The sequence below is a fragment of the Fusarium falciforme genome, chromosome 1 (assembly GCF_026873545.1).
Source record: "Fusarium falciforme chromosome 1, complete sequence".
Classification (NCBI taxonomy): Eukaryota; Fungi; Ascomycota; class Sordariomycetes; order Hypocreales; family Nectriaceae; genus Fusarium; species Fusarium falciforme.
In genome coordinates this window covers 5,907,450-5,927,021 of record NC_070544.1, presented here as the reverse complement: position 1 = coordinate 5,927,021, position 19,572 = coordinate 5,907,450, and the positions used below count along the sequence as shown (strand labels likewise).

Below are 19,572 nucleotides of genomic sequence, written 5' to 3'. Positions count from 1 at the left end.
ACAGATTATCATATCATGGCACTGCGTGACTCGACCCTGTCAGGTTTGTCCTACGTAGGCGCCTGCAGACCAAGAAGCCGTCTTTCGATGTTGACGCACACCAAACGTTCTCTCACCTTGCCCCTGGCACCAGGGCTGTTTGTTGTTGAGGCTATTGTCCCCTGACCCCGCTCCCCCGATGGGATGGGATGGATGGTATGGGCTGTTGGTTGTTCTGGACACCGGGGATCATTCTCGCAGATGCCGCTCGACCGTGTCGAATGCTTGGGGAAGACGCAACCTTGCTTCTGCGTGACGATCCCCCGATCTTTGCAACTCCCGCGATGCGCCCCCGACGGTAGGCAACTCTGGATTGGTGCGCACCCAGCAGGCTCTGCAGGGTGCGAGTTGCAGAGACTCGAAGCCATGCGTGCGTGTCGATCAGTCATTCCAAGGAACGGGCTCGGTTGTCATTGTCCGCGCAATCTTGGCGAGGGAGGATGAGCTTTCCAGGGCTTATTGCTCTGGTCCTATAGCTCAAGTCTGTCTTGTCTTTGCTATGGTGATCTTGATGACTCGTCACATGGCAACAGGGGATGTCTGATTCCCCCGGCTCTCGTCAGCAGAGAGACGAATGTTACGTCCTCAGGTCGCCGTACTGCTCGCTCACCGAATAGTCTGGTCTGTACTACATACGTACCGTGAGCCCATGGCATAGCCAGGCCTTCCGATACCCTGGCAAACCTTACTTCCCGTCAACTGCCCCTGTTGACTAGCCCATATGCTTATAAACTTCTTCGTCATTCACCCACAAGCCATGAGGATCAGGCTCGGGGCTAATCGTCTCCTCACCGAGGGCCATCAAGATCACCAGCCATGGTTCAGTCAAGGTTTCGACGATGGAGGGCATTAGGGCCATGCCTCTCTGCTAGACCCTCCTCTATTACACCGTCCTGTCCTTTGCTGCCTTCCTAATCGGTTCACTGTTGCAATTGGCGAAGAGACCAAGACGTCGAAAGCTCTCGGAGGATGCCCGAGAGGGTCACATATTGCACATTTAGATTGCTTTGCTTTCGTTCTTCTTTTTCATGCTCACGACTTTGTATCCGATTGCATGTGTAGAGACCGCGCGGGAATAGGGCTCTCACCTCGCGATAGCCCCATGCTACGTCGCCGTTGCCCCCAAGGAGCCCTGTCATGAGCAAGGCTCTAGGTCACGTCTTACAGGGGAGGCGGCACCAGCCGCGACCGCGTCAGAAGGCGGAACAAGAGAGACGACGGACATTCGTCATGGCAGATGAGAAGAGCACACGGAAGTCGGGGGCCCTCTGAAGGTACTGGGCCTGATTCTTTGACAGCACCTGGGTAGGCAACCCCCCCTGTGCTTGTGCTGCGGCCTGGCCTCGCCGAAACCTTCTATCGTTCTCTTGGCCCCTAATATTCCTTGCAATCCAATCCTCGTCTCTAGAGCGGCCCTCTTTACTTTGATCTAGTCCTTGCTATTTGCTACATCCATCCATGTACATGTGGCCCTTGCCCTGTCCACCGTCCATCGACCATGTAAAGGTTCAAGAACTCGTGTCAACTTGAACAGAATACCCCAATTATCCCGCGTACCTCCCCTCTTCGAACTGGGACCCATGTCTCGTCATACCCCAGTTTACTCGTCTCAAGCCACCTGCTGGCTTGCTCACATCTCCCCCAGCATCCCACTCTCCATGAGATTCTGGTAAAACTCCGGCTCGAGGAAGGTTTTGACGCTGACGTCCTCACTGAGGCCCTTGCGGCGGCGTGTCTTGAGGACAAAGTCACGGGCTGTGGCCTGTGCAGTGGCGGGCTGAAGTGGGCGGATGATCTGTTCGCGATCGAGGGGATCACCGGGGACGATGCTCCAGCTGTCAAAGACGAGACTCACCATGGAGCTGCCCTGGGTCTTGATGCGCAGGTCAGTCTCGAAGCCGAAGCTGTCAATGACGGGTAGCAGGCCGTTGACGCGGTACAGCGGCGTGCCCGCGACGGGACCGTCCGACAGCACGTGGCCGCGGCGCCGTGATAGCACGTTGTACACCTCCATGTACGAGTCCTCAGGCCCAGTCACAGAGACCGAGTAGACAGGCTCCATGAGGCGGGGCGATGCCATGAGGAAAGAGGAGTAGCAGGCTCGTCGGGAGGTGGGGATGATTTGGCCGCCTCCTCGGAAGATGGCCTCGTTGGCCAGAAGCACGTCGGTCACCTTGAATTTGGTGTTTCGGATTGCTGCGTCCATCACGTCAGTTTCTTTTCTTTTGGTCGATCACTGCATTTCTCCCTGGATGACATGTCTCTCTCTCTCTGCCACGTGTTACATCCATCCTGCCAGGGCCAAGTCCTGCCCAGGGCTATCTGCCGCCATGGGGGAAATGATCTCCGGGCAGTTGAGACTGTCGTTTGCTGTACCCGAGCGGTGTGGCGGCTCTGGCCGTAGTGCCACGAACAGGTCGCAACCCCCAACCCAGCGGTGGAACCCTTCTCGTCGCGGGTGGTACGGTATCATTGACATGACCAAACGTTTACCCACACCCAAGCCAAATCTCTTGCCGGCGGCGGCGCGACAAGCAGGATTGCGGGCTGCATGAGAGCGGGTAACGGATGGTGCAATCAACGAGTGGAGAGACAGTTCGTCCAAACCCCCACAGGGAGAATGGGAGGGCGACCCCTGTTGAGAGATCCACTGCCCAATGAAGGGGTATGGCACGCCAGGAGAGGCTGGCAGGGCTTCACTTGAAGTTGACGTGCTCTGCCTTCACAGCCCTCTCTTGGCTTGAACGTGATGGGGACAGGAATACGAAGAAGACGGAAAATAAACTCACGTTCTTCACACAAGGGTCCCTCGCGGGTTGCCCAGCTGAATCCTTGTCGAATAGACTCCTTGACTGTAGTGAGGAGCTTCTTGTCCACCTGGGATTTTGTTGTCAGCATCAGTCGCTAGACAGCAGACGAAATCGGCATATGCTTACCTCGGTGGGGAGAGTATCATCCTGGAGGATATTCGGGCCCGTCTCGTCGGGGCCGAATGCCCAGATACTACGAGCAGCCAGCTTATCCCAGCCGTGCTTCTCCTCGAAGAACTTGGCCACCTTGCGGATGGGATCGCGAATCCGGACCGCACCGCTCTCGATATCGTTTGATATACCTTTTTCGAGCTGCTCGGCAACCATGGTGATTTTGTTCTTCTTATTGGGTGTGATGGCGTAGCACTTGGTCGCCGACGTTTCAACAACGGTCTCGCAGAATCGAGTGACGGGATCCGAGACCTTGATGTCCATGTCGGCATACAGGCGTCGCAGGTCGTGCAGCACGCAGTCCATGTACAGCTCGCCAGTGCCGAGGATGACATGCTCGCCAGACTCCTCGACCTTGGTGTTGATGAGGGGGTATGACTTTTGGATCCTCCGCAGGCCGTCAAGCATCTTGGGTAGCTCTGAGGGGTTGATGGGCTCGGCGGCCACCTTGAGGACGGACTCGGTAAAGTGTGTAATGGGCCGGAAGATGTAGGCGTCCTCGTCATCCTCGAGCTTGGGCGGGAGGATAGTGGCCGACTTGACAATGGAGTTGTCAACGCCGCTTAGCAGCACCAAGTTACCAGCAGGCACACCATCAGTGGGAATGTTGTATCTTGTCTCGCCGATAAACACTTCGCCGATGGAGGCCATGGCCATGTCCTCTTCATCGTCGAGGGAGTAGCCCTCGCCCAGGACACGGACCTGCATACCCGGCCGAACTATGCCGCTCAGCACTCGGCCGAAAGAGTGAAAGCTCTTTGCATCTGCTGTATTGAAGAGTTTGGTGACGTGGACAACTAAGGGGCCGTCCTGGTCGCAGGTCTTCATCGAAGTAGCAACCTTGGTATCCGTAGGTCCAGTGTAGTATCTTTCGAGTAGTCGCTCAGCGGTCTCAATTGGGGAGGGGATGTGTTGGGTGATCATGTCCACGAAGCCGGTTGAGGGACCAAAGAACTGCTCACACACAAGCTTCAGGAGCACCTTGGCATCAGCCTTGTACTGGGAAGGCTTTAGCTCGATGCCCAGCGAAGCCAGAACTGGCCGTAATTGCTCGGGGCTGTCGCTGATGGAGTGGGTAAAGAGCTTGTAGATGGGCTCAAGAACGAAATGAACGAATGACCGCGCCGACCGCTCATCGATAGGTTTCCGAGAGAAGGTTCGCTTCTTGGGGTTATAGTAGACATCACCCCATAACCGCTTCGCAAACTCCTCTGTGTTGATATCACCAAACGTGTCGGTGTACATCTTTGCGAAGCTGGGCAGGGTGAAGCACCAGCCCATATCTGTGCAGGAGAAGAGGACGTTGCCCTTTTCAGGACTTATCCGCTTCGATGCCGCCTTTGTGGGTGCTGTGTTTGTAATGACTGTGTTGACCTCCTCGACAACGTGCTTGAGCTTGAAGTAGGCGTCCTTGGGGGGGAGCTTCAGCTCGAGGATAAGACGGTCCATCTTGTTGATGATGAGCGTCAGGGGTATGTCTTCTAGAACGGCGTGCTTGATGATCTGCTCCGTGTTGATCTGGACCCCTTCCACGACATCCACCACTAGACAGACGCCGTCGACCAGCCGGAATGATGCCGCGACCTCATCAACAAAGTTGACGTGGCCGGGGGTATCGATAAGGTTGACGAGATGCGACTTGCCCTTGGTGCTGGGCAACACCAAGCTCATCGGCGCCGCCTTGATAGAAAGTCCCCTCTCCCTCTCCAGCACATGGACGTCGGTATATCTCAATTGCTCGTCGCGGTTCTTGCCGACCCTCCTCTCCAGGCGATCTGTGATGTCATGCGTCTCCAGGACGAGCATGTCCATGAAGGCCGTCTTTCCGTGGTGCAGGTGTCCAGCCAGCGCAACGTTGCGCGTCTGCTCGGGGAAGTTCATCAGGTCTGTCATGAACTCGCGGTCGAAAAAGACGGGCGGTAGGTCGGCCTCCTCGATGTTGAACTTCTTCTGCTCGACGGGCGCGATGATGGGCTGCGTCAGGGGTTGCGCATCCTCCTCCTCGACGCGGGTCTCGACATCGGCACCGTACACCTGCTCGGCTGTTGGGTAGTATTGCTTGTCTTCGTGGAGAATAATGGCGTTGGACGGTCCATCTGCGAGTCGCAAGGTTAGCATCAAGGGCCATTGAGTAGGATCATGGGAGCTCATACCATCAATCTCCATTAGCTCCTGGCCTGTCACACCAGGCGCCTCTTCTGGTTCATCGTCGTAAACATAGTCGCCAGCCTCGACACCCGCCTCGGACGCCTCCTCGGACCCGGCCTCCTCGCCAATGAAGTTACCGAACCTATTCGCGACAAGTCAGCGCGCCGCAACTGGAGATCGCGACAGGAAGGAAACAAGATACGTACTCATCATAGAGATCATCCATCTTGCCCGTTCCAGATAAGTGAAGCGCAAGATGCTAAAACAATGTGCAGAGAGTGGAGGGGTTGGCGACGCGGAAATGCAGCTTCTCCAATCGTCAATCCTGTCACTGTCTCCCAGAGCTTCAGCTTCGTCCCTGCCTTGCGCGCGTCGCCAACTTTTTCGATGGGCCCGGACGAGGCTGCGTCACGTGCGCCACTGCAAGGCTGCGGCCCACTGAGCCACTAGGCCCTCATTGGGCCGGAGATCGGAGGCAGGTACCGGTGGGGGTCGCGTGCGAAAACGACAGGGGACCACCTTCAGATGCCGAGTGCGGCGTATTCGCAAAAGCCGGTGCCCCTCCATTTTCCGTGTTGCGCTTGCCGTTTTTGATGGCAACCGCAGGCTGGGAGGTTTTCATCCCACCTGGAAGGAGGGGCACGATAATACCTGTACGTACTGTAACTCTCTTGGTAGGTTAGTAACTGCCCGGCCTGCACCGCACCGCGCCGCGCCTACCTTAGCCTATTTCATTAAGCAGTAGCAACCTCTTTCGCTTCCTTCCTCAACAAATTTCCCGCCGATTTCCGCTCCGCTCCCGTCCTCCTCTCCTTTATCAATCTATAAACCTCCGTCCTGAACCTTCAGTCTCTCGGCAACTCCAAGACTCGCTCCAGAAACCCTTCGCCAAAATGTCTAACCTTCCCCCCGTCTACATCGTCTCTGCGGCTCGTACGCCCATTGGCTCGTTCCTCGGGTAGGTACAACGAGAGAAATATTCGCAAGAGCGGTATTTGAGTCGGAGAGTTCATGATGCTGACAATTGTAGCTCCTTGTCGAGCTTGACCGCCGTTCAGCTGGGTTCTACCGCCATCAAGGGTATGTTGAACCTCTCAATGGCCAGAAACTGGAGCTAACTCTCTATAGGCGCCGTCGAGCGAGCTGGTATCAAGCCTGAGGCTGTCGACGAGGTCTTCTTTGGCAATGTCCTCTCTGCTGGGTAAGCTCCGTCCCTCCCCTTCAGCCCAACTTCAGCTTGAGCAATGGCCCGAAACTTCTGCTCATGTCCTATGTAACTCGAGCTAACTTTGACAGTCTCGGTCAGGGTCCTGCTCGCCAGTGTGCCATTGGCGCCGGCCTCCCCCAAACCGTCATTGCCACGACCGTGAACAAGGTCTGCGCCTCCTCTCTCAAGGCCATCATCCTTGGTGCTCAGAACATTATGCTGGGTACCTCCGATATCGTCGTCGCTGGCGGAACCGAGTCCATGTCCAACACCCCTCACTACCTCCCCAACCTCCGAACCGGCGCCAAGTACGGCGACCAGACCCTCGTTGATGGCGTCCTCAAGGACGGTCTGACCGACTCGTACAAGAAGGAGCACATGGGTCTCGCTGGCGAGCTCTGTGCCCAGGACTACGAGCTCACCCGTGAGGCTCAGGACGAGTACGCCATCAACTCGTACAAGAAGGCTCAGGCTGCCACTGAGGCTGGTCTCTTCACTGAGATTGTTCCCGTCGAGGTCAGCGGTGGCCGTGGCAAGCCCCCCGTCAAGATCGAGCGTGATGACGAGGTCAAGAACCTGAACGTCGACAAGCTCAAGGTCATGCGCCCTGCCTTCAAGCCCGACGGAACCGTCACTGCCCCCAACGCCGCCCCCATCAACGATGGTGCCGCTGCCGTTGTCCTTGTCTCCGAGGCCAAGCTCAAGGAGCTCGGTCTCAAGCCCATTGCCAAGATCCTTGGTTGGGGTGATGCCGAGCGCGAGCCCGAGCGCTTCACCGTTGCTCCCTCGCTGGCCATCCCCAAGGCCATCAAGCACGCTGGCCTGACCCCCGAGCAGATCGAGTTCTACGAGATCAACGAGGCCTTCTCCGTTGTTGCTCTCGCCAACATCAAGATCCTCGGACTCAACCCTGACAAGGTCAACGTCTATGGTGGCTCCGTTGCCATCGGCCACCCTCTTGGCTGCTCTGGTGCCCGTATTGTCACCACCCTCACCTCCGTCCTGAAAGAGAAGAAGGCCAAGATTGGTTGCGTCGGTATCTGCAACGGTGGTGGCGGTGCCTCTGCTCTCGTTATTGAGAACCTGCAATAGAAGGAGGCGAATTGGGAAATGTGATGATTTGGAATGACATGACGAACCGCAAATTATGCGGACCGAGTAGAAAAAAGTTAGCATATATCTAATATACCTCGGCATTGGATGCCCTTACCCCTGGCAACAACCTAGTTTCAGTTCAAGTCCATCTTAGGGTGTCTTATTAGGATCTGAGTTGTATTGTGATTTGAACGATCCCAACGCTTTCTGTGCTATCACAAATACAAAGAAGCTGGGGACGCATGGCAAGTAGTTAGTTCCTTGTCAAACGGACAAAATGTCCAGGCTACCTAATTCATGGAGGGTCCGAATGTTACCACCTGAGAAATTGCAACCGATACCGTCTCCAAAGCCGTCCCCAGTTCCTTGGTATAGTAACCTGGGAAGGAAGGCTTTCTCTCTATGCACTAAATTGATCGCCCTTATCTAGCACATCGATACATATCAACGTACGTCGTCACACTTCGCACTCGGTGATGCTAACCTCACTTGCCGCTTGGACAGCGATTCCTAACTACTCGTCTGGGAGAGGGCAGAGTCAGTATTCAGCGGGTGACAAGCTTGGGGGCTAGCAACAAACCTCTAGATTCTTCTGGCCAAAATCCGCTTCGGAACTCCCTCAGATTGACCCCCAAAGGCTGAAAGCCGCTTTCGTCCTTGGTCGCCTGGTGGGACTCGTGTGTGTACGGTCCAGCCCCTGTTCTGTGATGAACATCTGTGTCGTGGGCAAGAAGTCATGTGAGTAGTCGCGAACGCGGGTGAGATCACTTTCAACTATGAACTTCACCAGCTCATAGGCAGGTTCAACTGCGCATGATTAACTACCTGCCAGCTTGCTTGCTTGGCGGGTCGCCAGGTCATGGTGATACAAGTCTCGGAGTTTCTGGTCATGCTGGCTAAGCATGTAGAAACCATCGACGAGCCCCATCGCGGGATGCCTGCTTTTGGCATAGAGTATGACACCACGGTAAGCATTGCAAGCCTCTTGAAAGGATGAACATCTCTTGAGCAGCTGATTACCATCCGTCAAATTCGGTGACCCGCACTTCTTTCACAGGCGATTCGTCAAAGCTAATGGAGTCGGCAACGACGATTCTTCTTGAATGCAGCGAATGTACGGCTTTCGTAGTCTCATGGACCTATGCTTGTTCTCACGCTCCTTCACCAGGCTGTGGAATTTCTCGACGTCCGATGATGTCAAGAACGACTTCCTCAGTGCCCGTTCAGTTCCTGGTAAATGCATTCTCCGGTGTCCCTTAAGAGCTTTTACTCTGAGAGGAGGAGCAAGAGTCGCCTGCTTTGAGCGATAGATTGTTCTACCCTTGCTCTGCTCATTAGGTGGATACAGTCATGATATGGATGGCTGCATGGCATCCTTTCGCCGAAGATGCTGTTGACATTGCGGCTGGCAGAGCTTGCGCCGTAGTGATCTACCAACGGTTGTACCCTCCCGTGAGGTGTCTCATCGTTAGAGGAGCTTCATAGCGAGCTCAAGTATCTTCAACAAAATACTAACGACCGAAAGTGTCCACTCAGGGCGAGGAACAGAGAAGTAGGAAATCTTTAAAACGCGGTCCAAAGTGCGAATAGATCATGAAGGAGGGAAGGGTTTGTGGTGTGTCTTGCGCTACTGAACGTGGGTTTAGATGCGCGCGAAGGTGACAGTAATTACGGTTACACAAGCTGAAATCTCAGGAATATTTGCTAGTCCGAATGTCGGCCCTGTTTACCAATCAGTCACCTGCTAACTGAAAACACAGCCCGACAAGCCAACCTAGTGAAGAGAATAAAAAGGATAAAACATAACTTAATAATAACCAAACTATGAGATTAAACTATAAAAACAATGAGATTCTTATTTTATAATTCTACTCGGTTAATCCTGAAAGTATCTGATCTTTTTTAGGTAAGAATCTAATCTTCTATTGTGCTGGTAACTAGGTAGGTAGGCAGGTAGAAAGGGTTGACTTTATGTTTCACGGACAGGTGCTCGACCATCCTTTTTCCGCTATTCACACTCACAGAGTTCTAACCCAGCCATAAAGTATATTCTTAGCCACTACGGATAGGTAGGAAAGCACTGCTCTCAGTCAAACAGCCTGGCAACTTTGGAAGAAAAAGCTCAACCTTCACCTTGCGCAATGCACCACAGGACTAGTCAAGTTACCAATCTGTGGGGTGAGTAATCTGCCTCCTGCTATTCTTCGGTCAACCCGCCCAGGTGAATCTGTGACTGTGATAAAAATGGATCATGGGCCGAAGTACGGACCTGGGGTAACGCAGTCATTGGACGTGAGTCATGGATCCCTCCTGCAGATGGACCACACAGTCGATGCGGTGAGCCAGATACACACTGTACACATAGGTAGTTGGAAGTATCTCTGAGAGCGGAAATAGACTGCCAGAGACGAGCATGCAAAACGTCACACAGTGTGTAGTGAAAAACAACCCTTAGCCTATCCCGTCCAAAGTTTTTTTTTTCCTGTCCCCCCCTCCCCCTCCATCCGACGCACAATTCCCACTAACGTAGGTATATGTGTTAGTCCCCTTCCTCTCTTCTCCTTCGCTTCTATCTTCATCAAACATACAATCGATCTCCTACTCCAATTGACTCGAATTCCGCCAAACCAAATATCTCATCATGTGTCCCGAGCCCGAATCCGCCCCTGCCAATGGCAACCCCAACCGCGGTGGTCACCACGCGGGATCGCCTTACCAGTCCGTCGGTGACTTCCTCTCCAACACGAACCGGTTCCAGATCATCGAGAGCACACTCCGAGAAGGCGAGCAATTCGCCAATGCCTTCTTCGACAGGGAGGCCAAGATCAAGATGTTAGACAAGGAGAAACTCCGATTCCATCCCGCCTTGACTAACGGCTCTCGTACAGCGCCACTGCTCTCTCCGACTTTGGTGTTGAGTACATCGAACTCACCTCTCCCGCTGCCTCGCCCCAATCGCGCGAGGACTGCGAGGCCATCTGCAAGCTTGGCCTCAAGGTCGGTTCTCCATTAACTTCTTGATCTGTGAGTTTTGCAGAATGCTGACAATCTTTACAGTCCAAGATCCTGACCCGTGAGTCCCGCGCCATCGGCGACGTCCCCGCTTCCGATTAACTAATAGGCTAACGACTTGCAGATGTGCGGTGTAACATGGAAGTGAGTTGGATCAGCAAGTTTTATCCCGGGAACAGGAGTTTTTAACAGACCATCTAGGATGCCAAGCTTGCTTGCGACACAGGAGTCGACGGTGTCGACGTCGTCATTGGCACCTCCAAGCAGCTTCGGGAGCACTCCCATGGCAAGGACATGGACTACATCAAGAAGACTGCCCTCGAGGTTATCGCTTACATCAAGAGGTATGTGATCAGCCCATTGGGGGAAAGACACTGTTTTGCACAGACCGTCAATGGGGCGTCAGAGTTCTCCGAGACAAGAAAGCTGACCAAGCTCCCAGCCGCGGCGTCGAGGTTCGCTTCTCAAGTGAAGACAGTTTCAGAAGTCAGTATTCCTTCTTCGGTTCATTCTTCTTCCGCCTCCTTGGCTCTTTCTCTGGCCTCAGTCGAAGCAATTGGTTTGTGTGTATCTAGTAGCCCTGATTGGCACGATATACTCGCCCCCGCCATTCGCAGCTGTCACGGTTTGGGCCGACTCCAACACTTCAGTCACGATATGGGACTCCCGCTTCATCCTCGCCCTTCGGTTATTGAACTCGATATGCACCAACGATGTGTTTCTACCTACCCCGCCAATATCGTCTGGTTCGCATCACGCCTTTCAAGCCCAGCAGCCGGTACATGCATATCGCGCTCAGACGCCGGAGGAAGAGCGTTGACTGTCCCTTATCATGACTGAAAGAAGAGAGCCGGGCCCAAAACTATGACAGCTCCCTGAGGCCAGTTGGGGAGGATCTCAATTGCATCAGATGGCGACCAGCAGGATTCTCTCGCACTGCATTCATCCTGTCGTCATTCTACGACACGACTAACAAATTCCTATAGGCGACCTGGTGGACCTCCTTGATCTTTACCGTGCTGTCGATCGGGCTGGCGTCAACCGCGTGGGTGTTGCAGACACTGTGGGATGTGCCACGCCCCGTCAAGTCTATGATCTCGTGCGCACTCTCCGAGGTCAGTCCATCCTCTGAACTCAGGGTATTCTGCTATATACTAACTCGATAACAGGTGTCGTCGGCTGTGATATCGAGACTCATTTGTATGTAGTCGGACTATCCTTGGTCCCAGCGGCCTTGGAAGACTTGTGATTTTCAGGACTAACGTTTCAACCAATAGCCATAACGACACTATGTGTGCCGTCGCAAACGCCCACGCAGCTCTTGAGGCTGGTGCCACACGTAAGTCGAGAACTCAAGATTCGAGGGATGAGCTCTGACAGGTCCACCACAGACATTGACACCAGTGTTCTTGGTATCGGTGAGAGAAACGGTATTACTGTATGTGTACCACGCCACCGATATGTCCCTGACTTTTCTAACACCATGACAGCCCCTGGGTGGTCTCCTCGCCCGCATGATCGTTGGCAGCCACGACTACGTCACCTCCAGGTATAAGCTGCACAAGCTCCTGGCGCTGGAAGACCTCGTTGCGGACCACGTCCAAATTGTAAGATTGAGCAAGCCATGACCGTCGCGGCGACAATGCGGGCTAACAATGTCGACAGAACATCCCCTTCAACAACCCCGTGACTGGTGAGTTTTTCCCCCAGTCTTTGCCTTTTTTCCCTGACTTTTTGGCGCGAATACCAAGTGAATGAGCCAATAAGTGGGTCAAAGTGGAAGGGATCGTGTCACGTGACCACCCTGAGGTCTTCCCGCGTCCTACCACTATCTTGCTACTGCGCTTTGACGACACATCAACGCCTCTTGAGCACGAATTGACTTGTTAAACAGGATTTTGCGCGTTTTCTCACAAGGCCGGCATACACTCAAAGGCCATTCTTAACTGTACGTCGCCATTTTCGCCTACTTTGTCTTTCTTAGCTGGACGCGATTCCCCATCTTAATCTGCCCCGAAAACTTCGTCTCTGCAGGGAGAGGAGGGGCAACCGTGGCAGCAATCACACCTCGATCACTGCTAACTTTAGCCAGCGCCTTCAACATACGAGATCATCGACCCGGCCGATTTCGGCATGAGCCGATACGTCCACTTTGCCTCAAGACTCACTGGCTGGAACGCCATCAAGAGCCGTGTCGAACAGCTTGGCCTGACCATGACTGACGATCAAATCAAGGAAGTGTAAGGTCCCCCCATGCATGGTGGACTTGTGAACCCCTTGTTAACTTGGATTCTAGGACACAAAAGATCAAGGCCTTGGCCGACATCCGTCCTCTTGCGGTCGACGATGCCGATTCCATCATTCGATCCTACCACCTCGAACTCCAATCCTAAGTGGAAGAGAACTGGGAAAAGTGAAAGTGACGCAGAGAGTGGACAGTCTAGGATTATTACAGATGGCTTCAAGAATAATGAGCCCTTTGAAAAGCATATGAGATGAACAAGAAGAAAAAAATGAGAAAAGATATCAAATACGTTGAGATATTTCACTTGCCCTATCTGGCGTAATAATCACCACTTACAGCTGGGGTTCTGAGTGAACTCATGCTCTGGACTTGACAGCTAACTGCTGCGCAGTGACCACAATAAAAATGGACCAATCAGACAAGCTATCAAATGAGACAGTCTGCAAGATAGAGTAAAAGACGTATATGAATCATGAATATTCAGTGGCTATTTAGTTCTAGAGTACAGGCCAGAGAGGGCTTCTTGTCCTCATAGTTTGCCCTCTCCCGTCAGGAGAAGCACAAACAAGGCGGAATGTTGAGACGCAACTATTCTCCTACAGTCGGTCAGGTCCATGTCTTGATGAAAGAGACAGGGAACTGCAAAACAAAACAAAAAAAACATTGCATGGAATCAACCAAAAAGAAGAAAAAATAAACACGAAATGAACGCTGGTGAAATACCCGAACCTTCCTTTCTTCCTTGAATCATGCATGCCAGGCCTCACCCTCTCCCTCTCTATGACCTCCCTGCAAACCACCAGCCATATCCCGTATATGTACGACCGACCGAGCCGGGAGGGCATTTTTGTCTGGCCATGCTTATTTTTTTTCTCCCGTAACTGAATCAATCCCTTCTTACCCGCCCTCTCTCTCACTCACGGTCGATGATGGTATCTCGATCTAGGTCGTCATCAACCCACCCACCGACGTGTCCCTCAGACGTCTCAGCCACTGACTGTTCCGAGGCAGAGCGCTACTCCATGTCCACGTCCTCAGCAGCACTGGGAGGCACAACGCCCTCGTCCATCCACCGGCGGAAGTTCTTGTTCTGCTCCTGCACTTCCTCGGGGCTGAGGTCCTTTGTCCACGACGGGTTGTGCACCCACTTCTCAAGCAGCTTGCTCTCGCGGTACCCCGTCAACGCACGAAGGAACTTGTCGCGGCGCTCGCGCTGTTCCCGCGTCTTGGGAGCCTGATCATAGACAACGTACTCGGATGTGCCCGGGGCCCAGGCCATCTTGGAGCTCTTGAGGCAGATGCTGATGGTCAAGTTCTCGCTGTAGGAAACAGGCTTGGGAATGGCGTCCTCGTCAGCGTCGGCGTCGCCAGAGGGGAGGTTCCGCGTGAGGACCACCTTCTGGAGCTTGGACCTAGGTACTCCTTCGGTGGGCTCGACACGGATAAATGATGAGATGTAGTACTGCCAACGCTCGCGGAGTTGCATCTCGTCCATGTAGAATGTTGTCTCCTCCCGTTGGAGCCATCGTACAGAAGCCTCAGCCTTGGCGGGGAACTAATCATGGTGTTAAAAAGGACCAACCGTGACCGTTCAAGATAGTTCAACTTACCCAGCAAATGACAAAAATGTCTCCGTCCTTAACGCACTTCTCGGCAAATTTCCTAGCGCTGATCTCGGTTTGGTAACTAGTCTCTTCCTTCTCGCGGCTAGCAATGTACTGCTGAATCAGATCAGGAGTCTTTTCTTTCGCGTCGGTGCTGCTGCATGTGAGAGCAAGCCGGCACAGAGTCTTGAGGAGGTCCTGGATCGTGTACAACTTCCACCCTGCCTTGAGGTAGTAGTGTCGCATCACGTCCTGGTACCGCGTTTCGTCGACGTCGCCTGTGATGTACTCCTCGATGAGCTCCAGTGTCTTGGGCCAGTAGGTATCGGGGTCGTCGTTCCTATCGAAGAACTTCATATGGTTCTCAGTGAAGCCAATGTCTCTAGCAGGCTTCGGTTTACTGAGACGGTCAACCTCCTTGGCCACGGCTGCCTTGCTGTCCTTGAGGTCCTGGAGTCGCTTATATAGAGTCTGGAAGATGCTGAAGAAGACAAACAGCGTCTGGTTGCAGAAGAAGTTGTACCACGGCCGTGCAAAGAACCCATCAGCCTTCAGTTCGCCGTCCGTGCTCAAGAGAGCATCGCTCTGCCCAACCATGAACGGCTTGGGGATGCTGGGCATCCATCGCTCATTAGAAACATCCGGGTGGGCCGTGTCTTCAGAGGCATCGGGCATCTCCTCTTCGTTGGCCGAAGTGACATCGGGGGTGGTCTCTTTGCTGCCAGAGGTGCTGTCGTCCTTATCCTTATCCTTGTCCTTGTCTTTGTGTCCCCGCGACTTGCTACCGTTACGGCCGGGATCGAGAACCCCTCTAAGAAGATCTCCCTTCCTGCCGTTACGGCGGCTGCGGCCGTTGGTCAGCTCAGCAGGCGTGTGGTCCTCCACTTCCTCCTCGCCAGAATCTGGAGGAATCTTGGGGAGCTTATCCTGGATGGCTTCCTCGGGGATGTCAAAGAAGGCGGGGATGAACATCTCGAAAAACTCGAGAATCCGCTCCTTCTCCTGGCTGCTGTGTTGTCCGTTGTGCAAGCTGTACAGCATCATCAGTCGAAGTAGGTCAATGACCGTGTTCTTGTCGGCAAAGTCCCAGACGAACTGGTGGCGAGGCGCCTTGCCGTTCAATGATCGCTCACGGCGCTGCTCCTCGTGTTTTGTCTTGATCACATCGACAAGGTGCTTAGCCGTCAGATTCCTCTTGTCGTTCTGCCTCACAAGAATGCCCATATGATCAAGACTCTTGAGGTGCATGCTCTGGGTCTGGGCGTGCCAGACCTTCTCCCACTCGCGCTGAGAGAATCGCCATTCCTCATCCTTCTGCTTCATTCGCGCCAACAAGACCGGCACTACGTCAAAAGGGTGCGTGTACATGTCGTTGACGACATCGATGCCGCGGTCGCCGTAGATCTTCTTGCAGATACGCTTGAAGATGGATGTGCTCTGGCCAGCAAGCGCAGCAGGCATCTGGAATGTCTCCCTCTCAGCGGGAGACATGGCGAGCATCTGCTGCGCAATGGGCTCGAGGAGCTGGATGCACTTGAGGTTAGCCTCGATGTTGAAGTCATAGTCGTGGCGCTCCTCCTCGATCCGGTGAAGACCCTCCTCGAACTGATTCTTTCTGTGAGCCACAAATCCACTATCCTCAGACGCCCAAGTGGGATGCGACGCCCATTCGTCATTGAGCACCGAGTTGCACAGCTCATCTCGCCCACTGCAGGGCTTGAGGCGCTCTCGCTTCGGAAGCAATCGATAGCTTGGACCGTAGCCACGGCAGTTGCTGAGGGACACCTTGTCCGTCGGCGGTGCTGGCCGGTTGTCGATGATGACATCCTGAGTCTCTACTCCCACGAAGCTCTTCCAAAAGTTCATCAGATCAGGGTTCGCGCCAATGAAGAGGGCTCCCTTGTGAAATAATGTATTTCGGTCGATGATGTTCTGGCTGAACAGGTTGCAGAGCTTCAAGAACTCGTTCATCGAAGATCGGTTGCTAAGGAACTTCTTGACGCGCTCAAAGAAGGCAATCTCATCCTGGTTGGACGTTGACGAGGATCGTGGCGGATAGGGCTCTGGCATGACAGGGGTAAGCGTTGGTTCTACTGCGGAGCCCTCGCCAGACGCCCTGGCGTGGTTGAGCTTGGGTCGTTTGTTGCCATTCACAGCAGCAGGGACCAGGCGAGCTGCCGCCGTCACCTCAGCGAGGACAGTTGCTGGCTGAGCTGCCTGCTTGTCCGCCCGGAGCCGCTTTTTGTTGTCCTTGCTCGCGCTTGCGGGTGGCGCAAAGCTACCCAAGGGCGGCATCTTCTGGCCATCCCTCATGGCAGGTTGCGGTGTATGGCTTGGACCGGTCGGGGTTCCATCCTCCATTCGGCCCGGTGTCTGCTTCGCCTGGCCAGCAGACTCTGGCAAGAACTGCTTAAAGTCCTCCAGCAGGTCCGGGGCCGAGTTGAACAGGGTCGTCACCTGCGCATACACGTCCTGGATGGGCTTCTGCTCCCGCTGGTATGTCTGCAAGATTTCAAGGAATTGCTTGTAAATCTCAGGCTTGTCCTGGAAGCGGTTCTTGGCCATGATTAGTATACGCTGTGCCTCGCCGGGAGCAGCAATCAGGGTGGCTTACCTTAATCTTATTCACGTAGCTGATAGCATGGTTGAATTCGACGGGGCCACGGCGCTCCATGTTTGCCTGGTTCGCAGCATTGCCATTTACTGCAGCCGGACCCGAAGGGGTGGGTGTCAATGCATGACGAGCGTTTGGTCCCCCCTCGCCGGGCCCAGAACTGCCTTGTGGCAGACCGCGTCGCTGGCCCGAGCCAGAGTTGTCGAAACTGGCCGCATTCTGAGCTGCAGCTTGAACAAAGAGGCTTGCGCCATTCTGCACAGGTGTGCTGAACTGGGCCTCGGGGCTCTCAATGCTGTGCTGTGGCCTCTGCTGCCACTGGCCACCCCGCTCAGGGAAGATGGGCTGGCTCGCCGCAGCAGGTCCATGGCCGTCGCCCTGGTTCCCGCGGCCTGTGATAGACTGCACTGTGGTGCCCATGGGAGTCGTAACTCTGATAGTGTTAGGATCGTTGCCAGCACCACACTCGATGCGGTAACCAGGAGGTAAGAAAGTGTTGAAGCCCTGGATCAGGTTGGGATGTCCCGCAAACAGCTCCGAAACTCTATTGATGACACCCGGAGTATCGATGCTACGCATTCCGTCAGTAATCGTCCCTCTCAGCACTTTTGGTGATTGACATACGCCTGGCTCTTGAAGTCCTTCATAATGTCAAGGAAGCGGTTGTATACGTCAGGCTGATCATGGAACTGCACTTTCACCTGGTCCAGGTAGGTGAGGGCATCCTAGAAGAAGCATCAGCAAGCAATTCAACATGGCCACGACCACGCAAAGAAAGAAAGGAAACACAAGCATGAGTAGTGCTTGTAGAAAATGTCAACGGGGCTGCCTGCATCTGCTAGGACTGTCCAGGGGGGGGCTTCGTGGATAATGTTTGGTGGTGATGTTGAACAAAACCTGCCAGGATACAAGCGGAACAGAAGGCTGCGTGCTTGCATCGCATAGCAAGACACGAAGGGCACCCAGAGCATCTCCGGGTAGAGACTAGCAGGGATGCAAGGAGCATTGCAAAGTCATGGCTACCCGTTTGGCGGCTTGTCGCATCGCCAGCTCCAAGGCGACTGGCTGGCAACGACGCGCAAACAACAAACAGTAATTGTTCCCCTGACATGCCACCCGCCAAATAACAACAAGGCCAGCAATGACATCACGTAGACTCACATTCAAAATCGGCTGCTGTCCCTGGGTGATGCCTCCAGGAATCTGGTGAGCCGCCGAGCCAGCGGCGCCTGGGAATGGCGCGCCCTGCTGAGTCCCGCGCTGACCTTCTTGCTGTAGGGGGCCACCAAACACGGCAGCGACACCGCTCGCCGCGGCCTGCGACGATGTCGGGGGCGCGGTGGTATGTGGCATCGGCGCGAACATGGGGTGCTGAGGGTTTGCGTTGGCTTGTCCTCCGTGCTGGACTGGCCGGCCGTGCTCGTTCTGCAGCGGCCCGCCAAAGGTGGCTAGGGGACCGCCAGAGGGGGCGCCAAGAGGAATCTGGGGATTCCCGTTATGGTTCGCGAGCAATCCGCCGGGGCTGTGGATTGCACCGGGGATCCGCGATGCTACCGGCTGGTGGATGGGAATGGAGCCAGCGCTGCTGTGGTGAGTTGTCGCCTGGTACCGATCGCCGGACTCCCGCTCTCGGTCGCGCTCCCGGTCGCGCTCTCGTTCTCGCTCTCGTTCTTGGTCTCGACGGGCCATCTCCTCGCGTTGTTGCAGTGCTCGGTGTCGGTCGTCCATTTCGCGCTCTCGATCGTATGCTGGAGGGCCACTACCATGTAGCTTCTGGCTGTTCATGCTCTTCTGTTGGAGGGGACGCATCAGCAAAACAGTTCATTCGAGCTCCGGTGCGCCGTGATGAGCAGCCATTCCCAAATCATTCAGCATTGCTGAATCACGACAGAGATACCTGGAGGTGAAGGTCGAGGCTGATCCTGCAGACGTGGGCGACAAGCGACACACCTACAGCTCAGGAGAGGAAGAGGCGATCGCGACATGATGGAAACAATAGAAAGACTTACACCAAATGGATAAAAGGCCAGCGCCAGGGGCACTCTACATGGAGGCGGGCATGTGCGAGACTGAAGGCGAAGATGAAGCAGAGGCAGAAACCGCAGGTGGGGGTGTGATGAAAGTCGGCTCGGTTGGGTTGTGCACTTGGAAATCCAGCCTTTCTTGCAAACTTGCGAAGAGCTCCCTCCGGCTCGGGTGACGAGATCTGAGCAAGGCGCGGAAGAATCCGCATCACGTGACGGCTATTTTTTGCGTTAGCGCGGGCTTATCTCGGGGTGTTTGGGGCAATTGGAGGGCGATAATTCGCGACTTTATCTTATCAGTTGGAGCGCCGAGGTCGGCTATGGTCGGGCAAAAGACATTGTCAGCCTCGCCATGACAACAGAGATGCAGCAATAATATCCATCGTAATTCGCGTTTCCTTCGAGATTTCCTCTTGTATATTATTCAAGTATGCATGGAACTCATTCTGCGCTCTCTACCCATCTTGTCTGACCTCTCGTCATGTGTGCTAATTATTCCGTTCATCCACAGTTGGCGAGGCTGACAAGTAGGTGGAGACGTGGCTCAGCCCGTTTCAAATCAAACCGGTCCCATAGGACAATCAATCATTCGAGGCCGGGCAT

At 54.4% G+C, this 19,572-nt stretch overlaps 4 protein-coding genes across 4 annotated transcripts; 2 read left to right on the top strand and 2 right to left on the bottom strand.

The window, feature by feature from the left end:
* Positions 1-1,669: 1,669 nt before the first annotated feature.
* NCS54_00169800 (Hypothetical protein) lies at positions 1,670-5,394 on the bottom strand (the record flags this gene model as incomplete). Its single annotated transcript, XM_053147319.1, has 5 exons — positions 1,670-2,235; positions 2,829-2,916; positions 2,976-5,116; positions 5,174-5,310; positions 5,375-5,394. 5 exons carry the CDS (start codon positions 5,392-5,394, stop codon positions 1,670-1,672), a joined length of 2,952 nt encoding a protein of 983 aa, XP_053003294.1.
* Positions 5,395-6,061: 667 nt separating this feature from the next.
* On the top strand, positions 6,062-7,467 carry NCS54_00169700 (Acetyl-CoA C-acetyltransferase; the record flags this gene model as incomplete). Its single annotated transcript, XM_053147318.1, has 4 exons — positions 6,062-6,126; positions 6,199-6,248; positions 6,297-6,369; positions 6,465-7,467. The coding sequence occupies 4 exons, from the start codon at positions 6,062-6,064 to the stop codon at positions 7,465-7,467; spliced, it is 1,191 nt and encodes a 396-aa protein (XP_053003293.1).
* A 2,644-nt stretch (positions 7,468-10,111) lies between these two features.
* NCS54_00169600 (Homocitrate synthase) lies at positions 10,112-12,875 on the top strand (the record flags this gene model as incomplete). The annotated part of the gene is made up of 15 exons (XM_053147317.1): positions 10,112-10,302; positions 10,359-10,467; positions 10,528-10,543; positions 10,607-10,626; positions 10,684-10,826; positions 10,925-10,968; positions 11,469-11,597; positions 11,652-11,682; positions 11,760-11,821; positions 11,874-11,920; positions 11,973-12,089; positions 12,148-12,175; positions 12,377-12,430; positions 12,575-12,722; positions 12,779-12,875. The coding sequence occupies 15 exons, from the start codon at positions 10,112-10,114 to the stop codon at positions 12,873-12,875; spliced, it is 1,236 nt and encodes a 411-aa protein (XP_053003292.1).
* Positions 12,876-13,742: 867 nt separating this feature from the next.
* NCS54_00169500 (HDAC-interact domain-containing protein) lies at positions 13,743-19,089 on the bottom strand (the record flags this gene model as incomplete). Its single annotated transcript, XM_053147316.1, has 5 exons — positions 18,107-19,089; positions 17,570-17,670; positions 16,946-17,516; positions 14,338-16,887; positions 13,743-14,282 (listed from the first exon to the last, which is right to left on the bottom strand). Exons 1-5 carry the CDS (start codon positions 18,728-18,730, stop codon positions 13,743-13,745), a joined length of 4,386 nt encoding a protein of 1,461 aa, XP_053003291.1. The 5' UTR covers positions 18,731-19,089.
* Between the last annotated feature and the right edge of the window lie 483 nt (positions 19,090-19,572).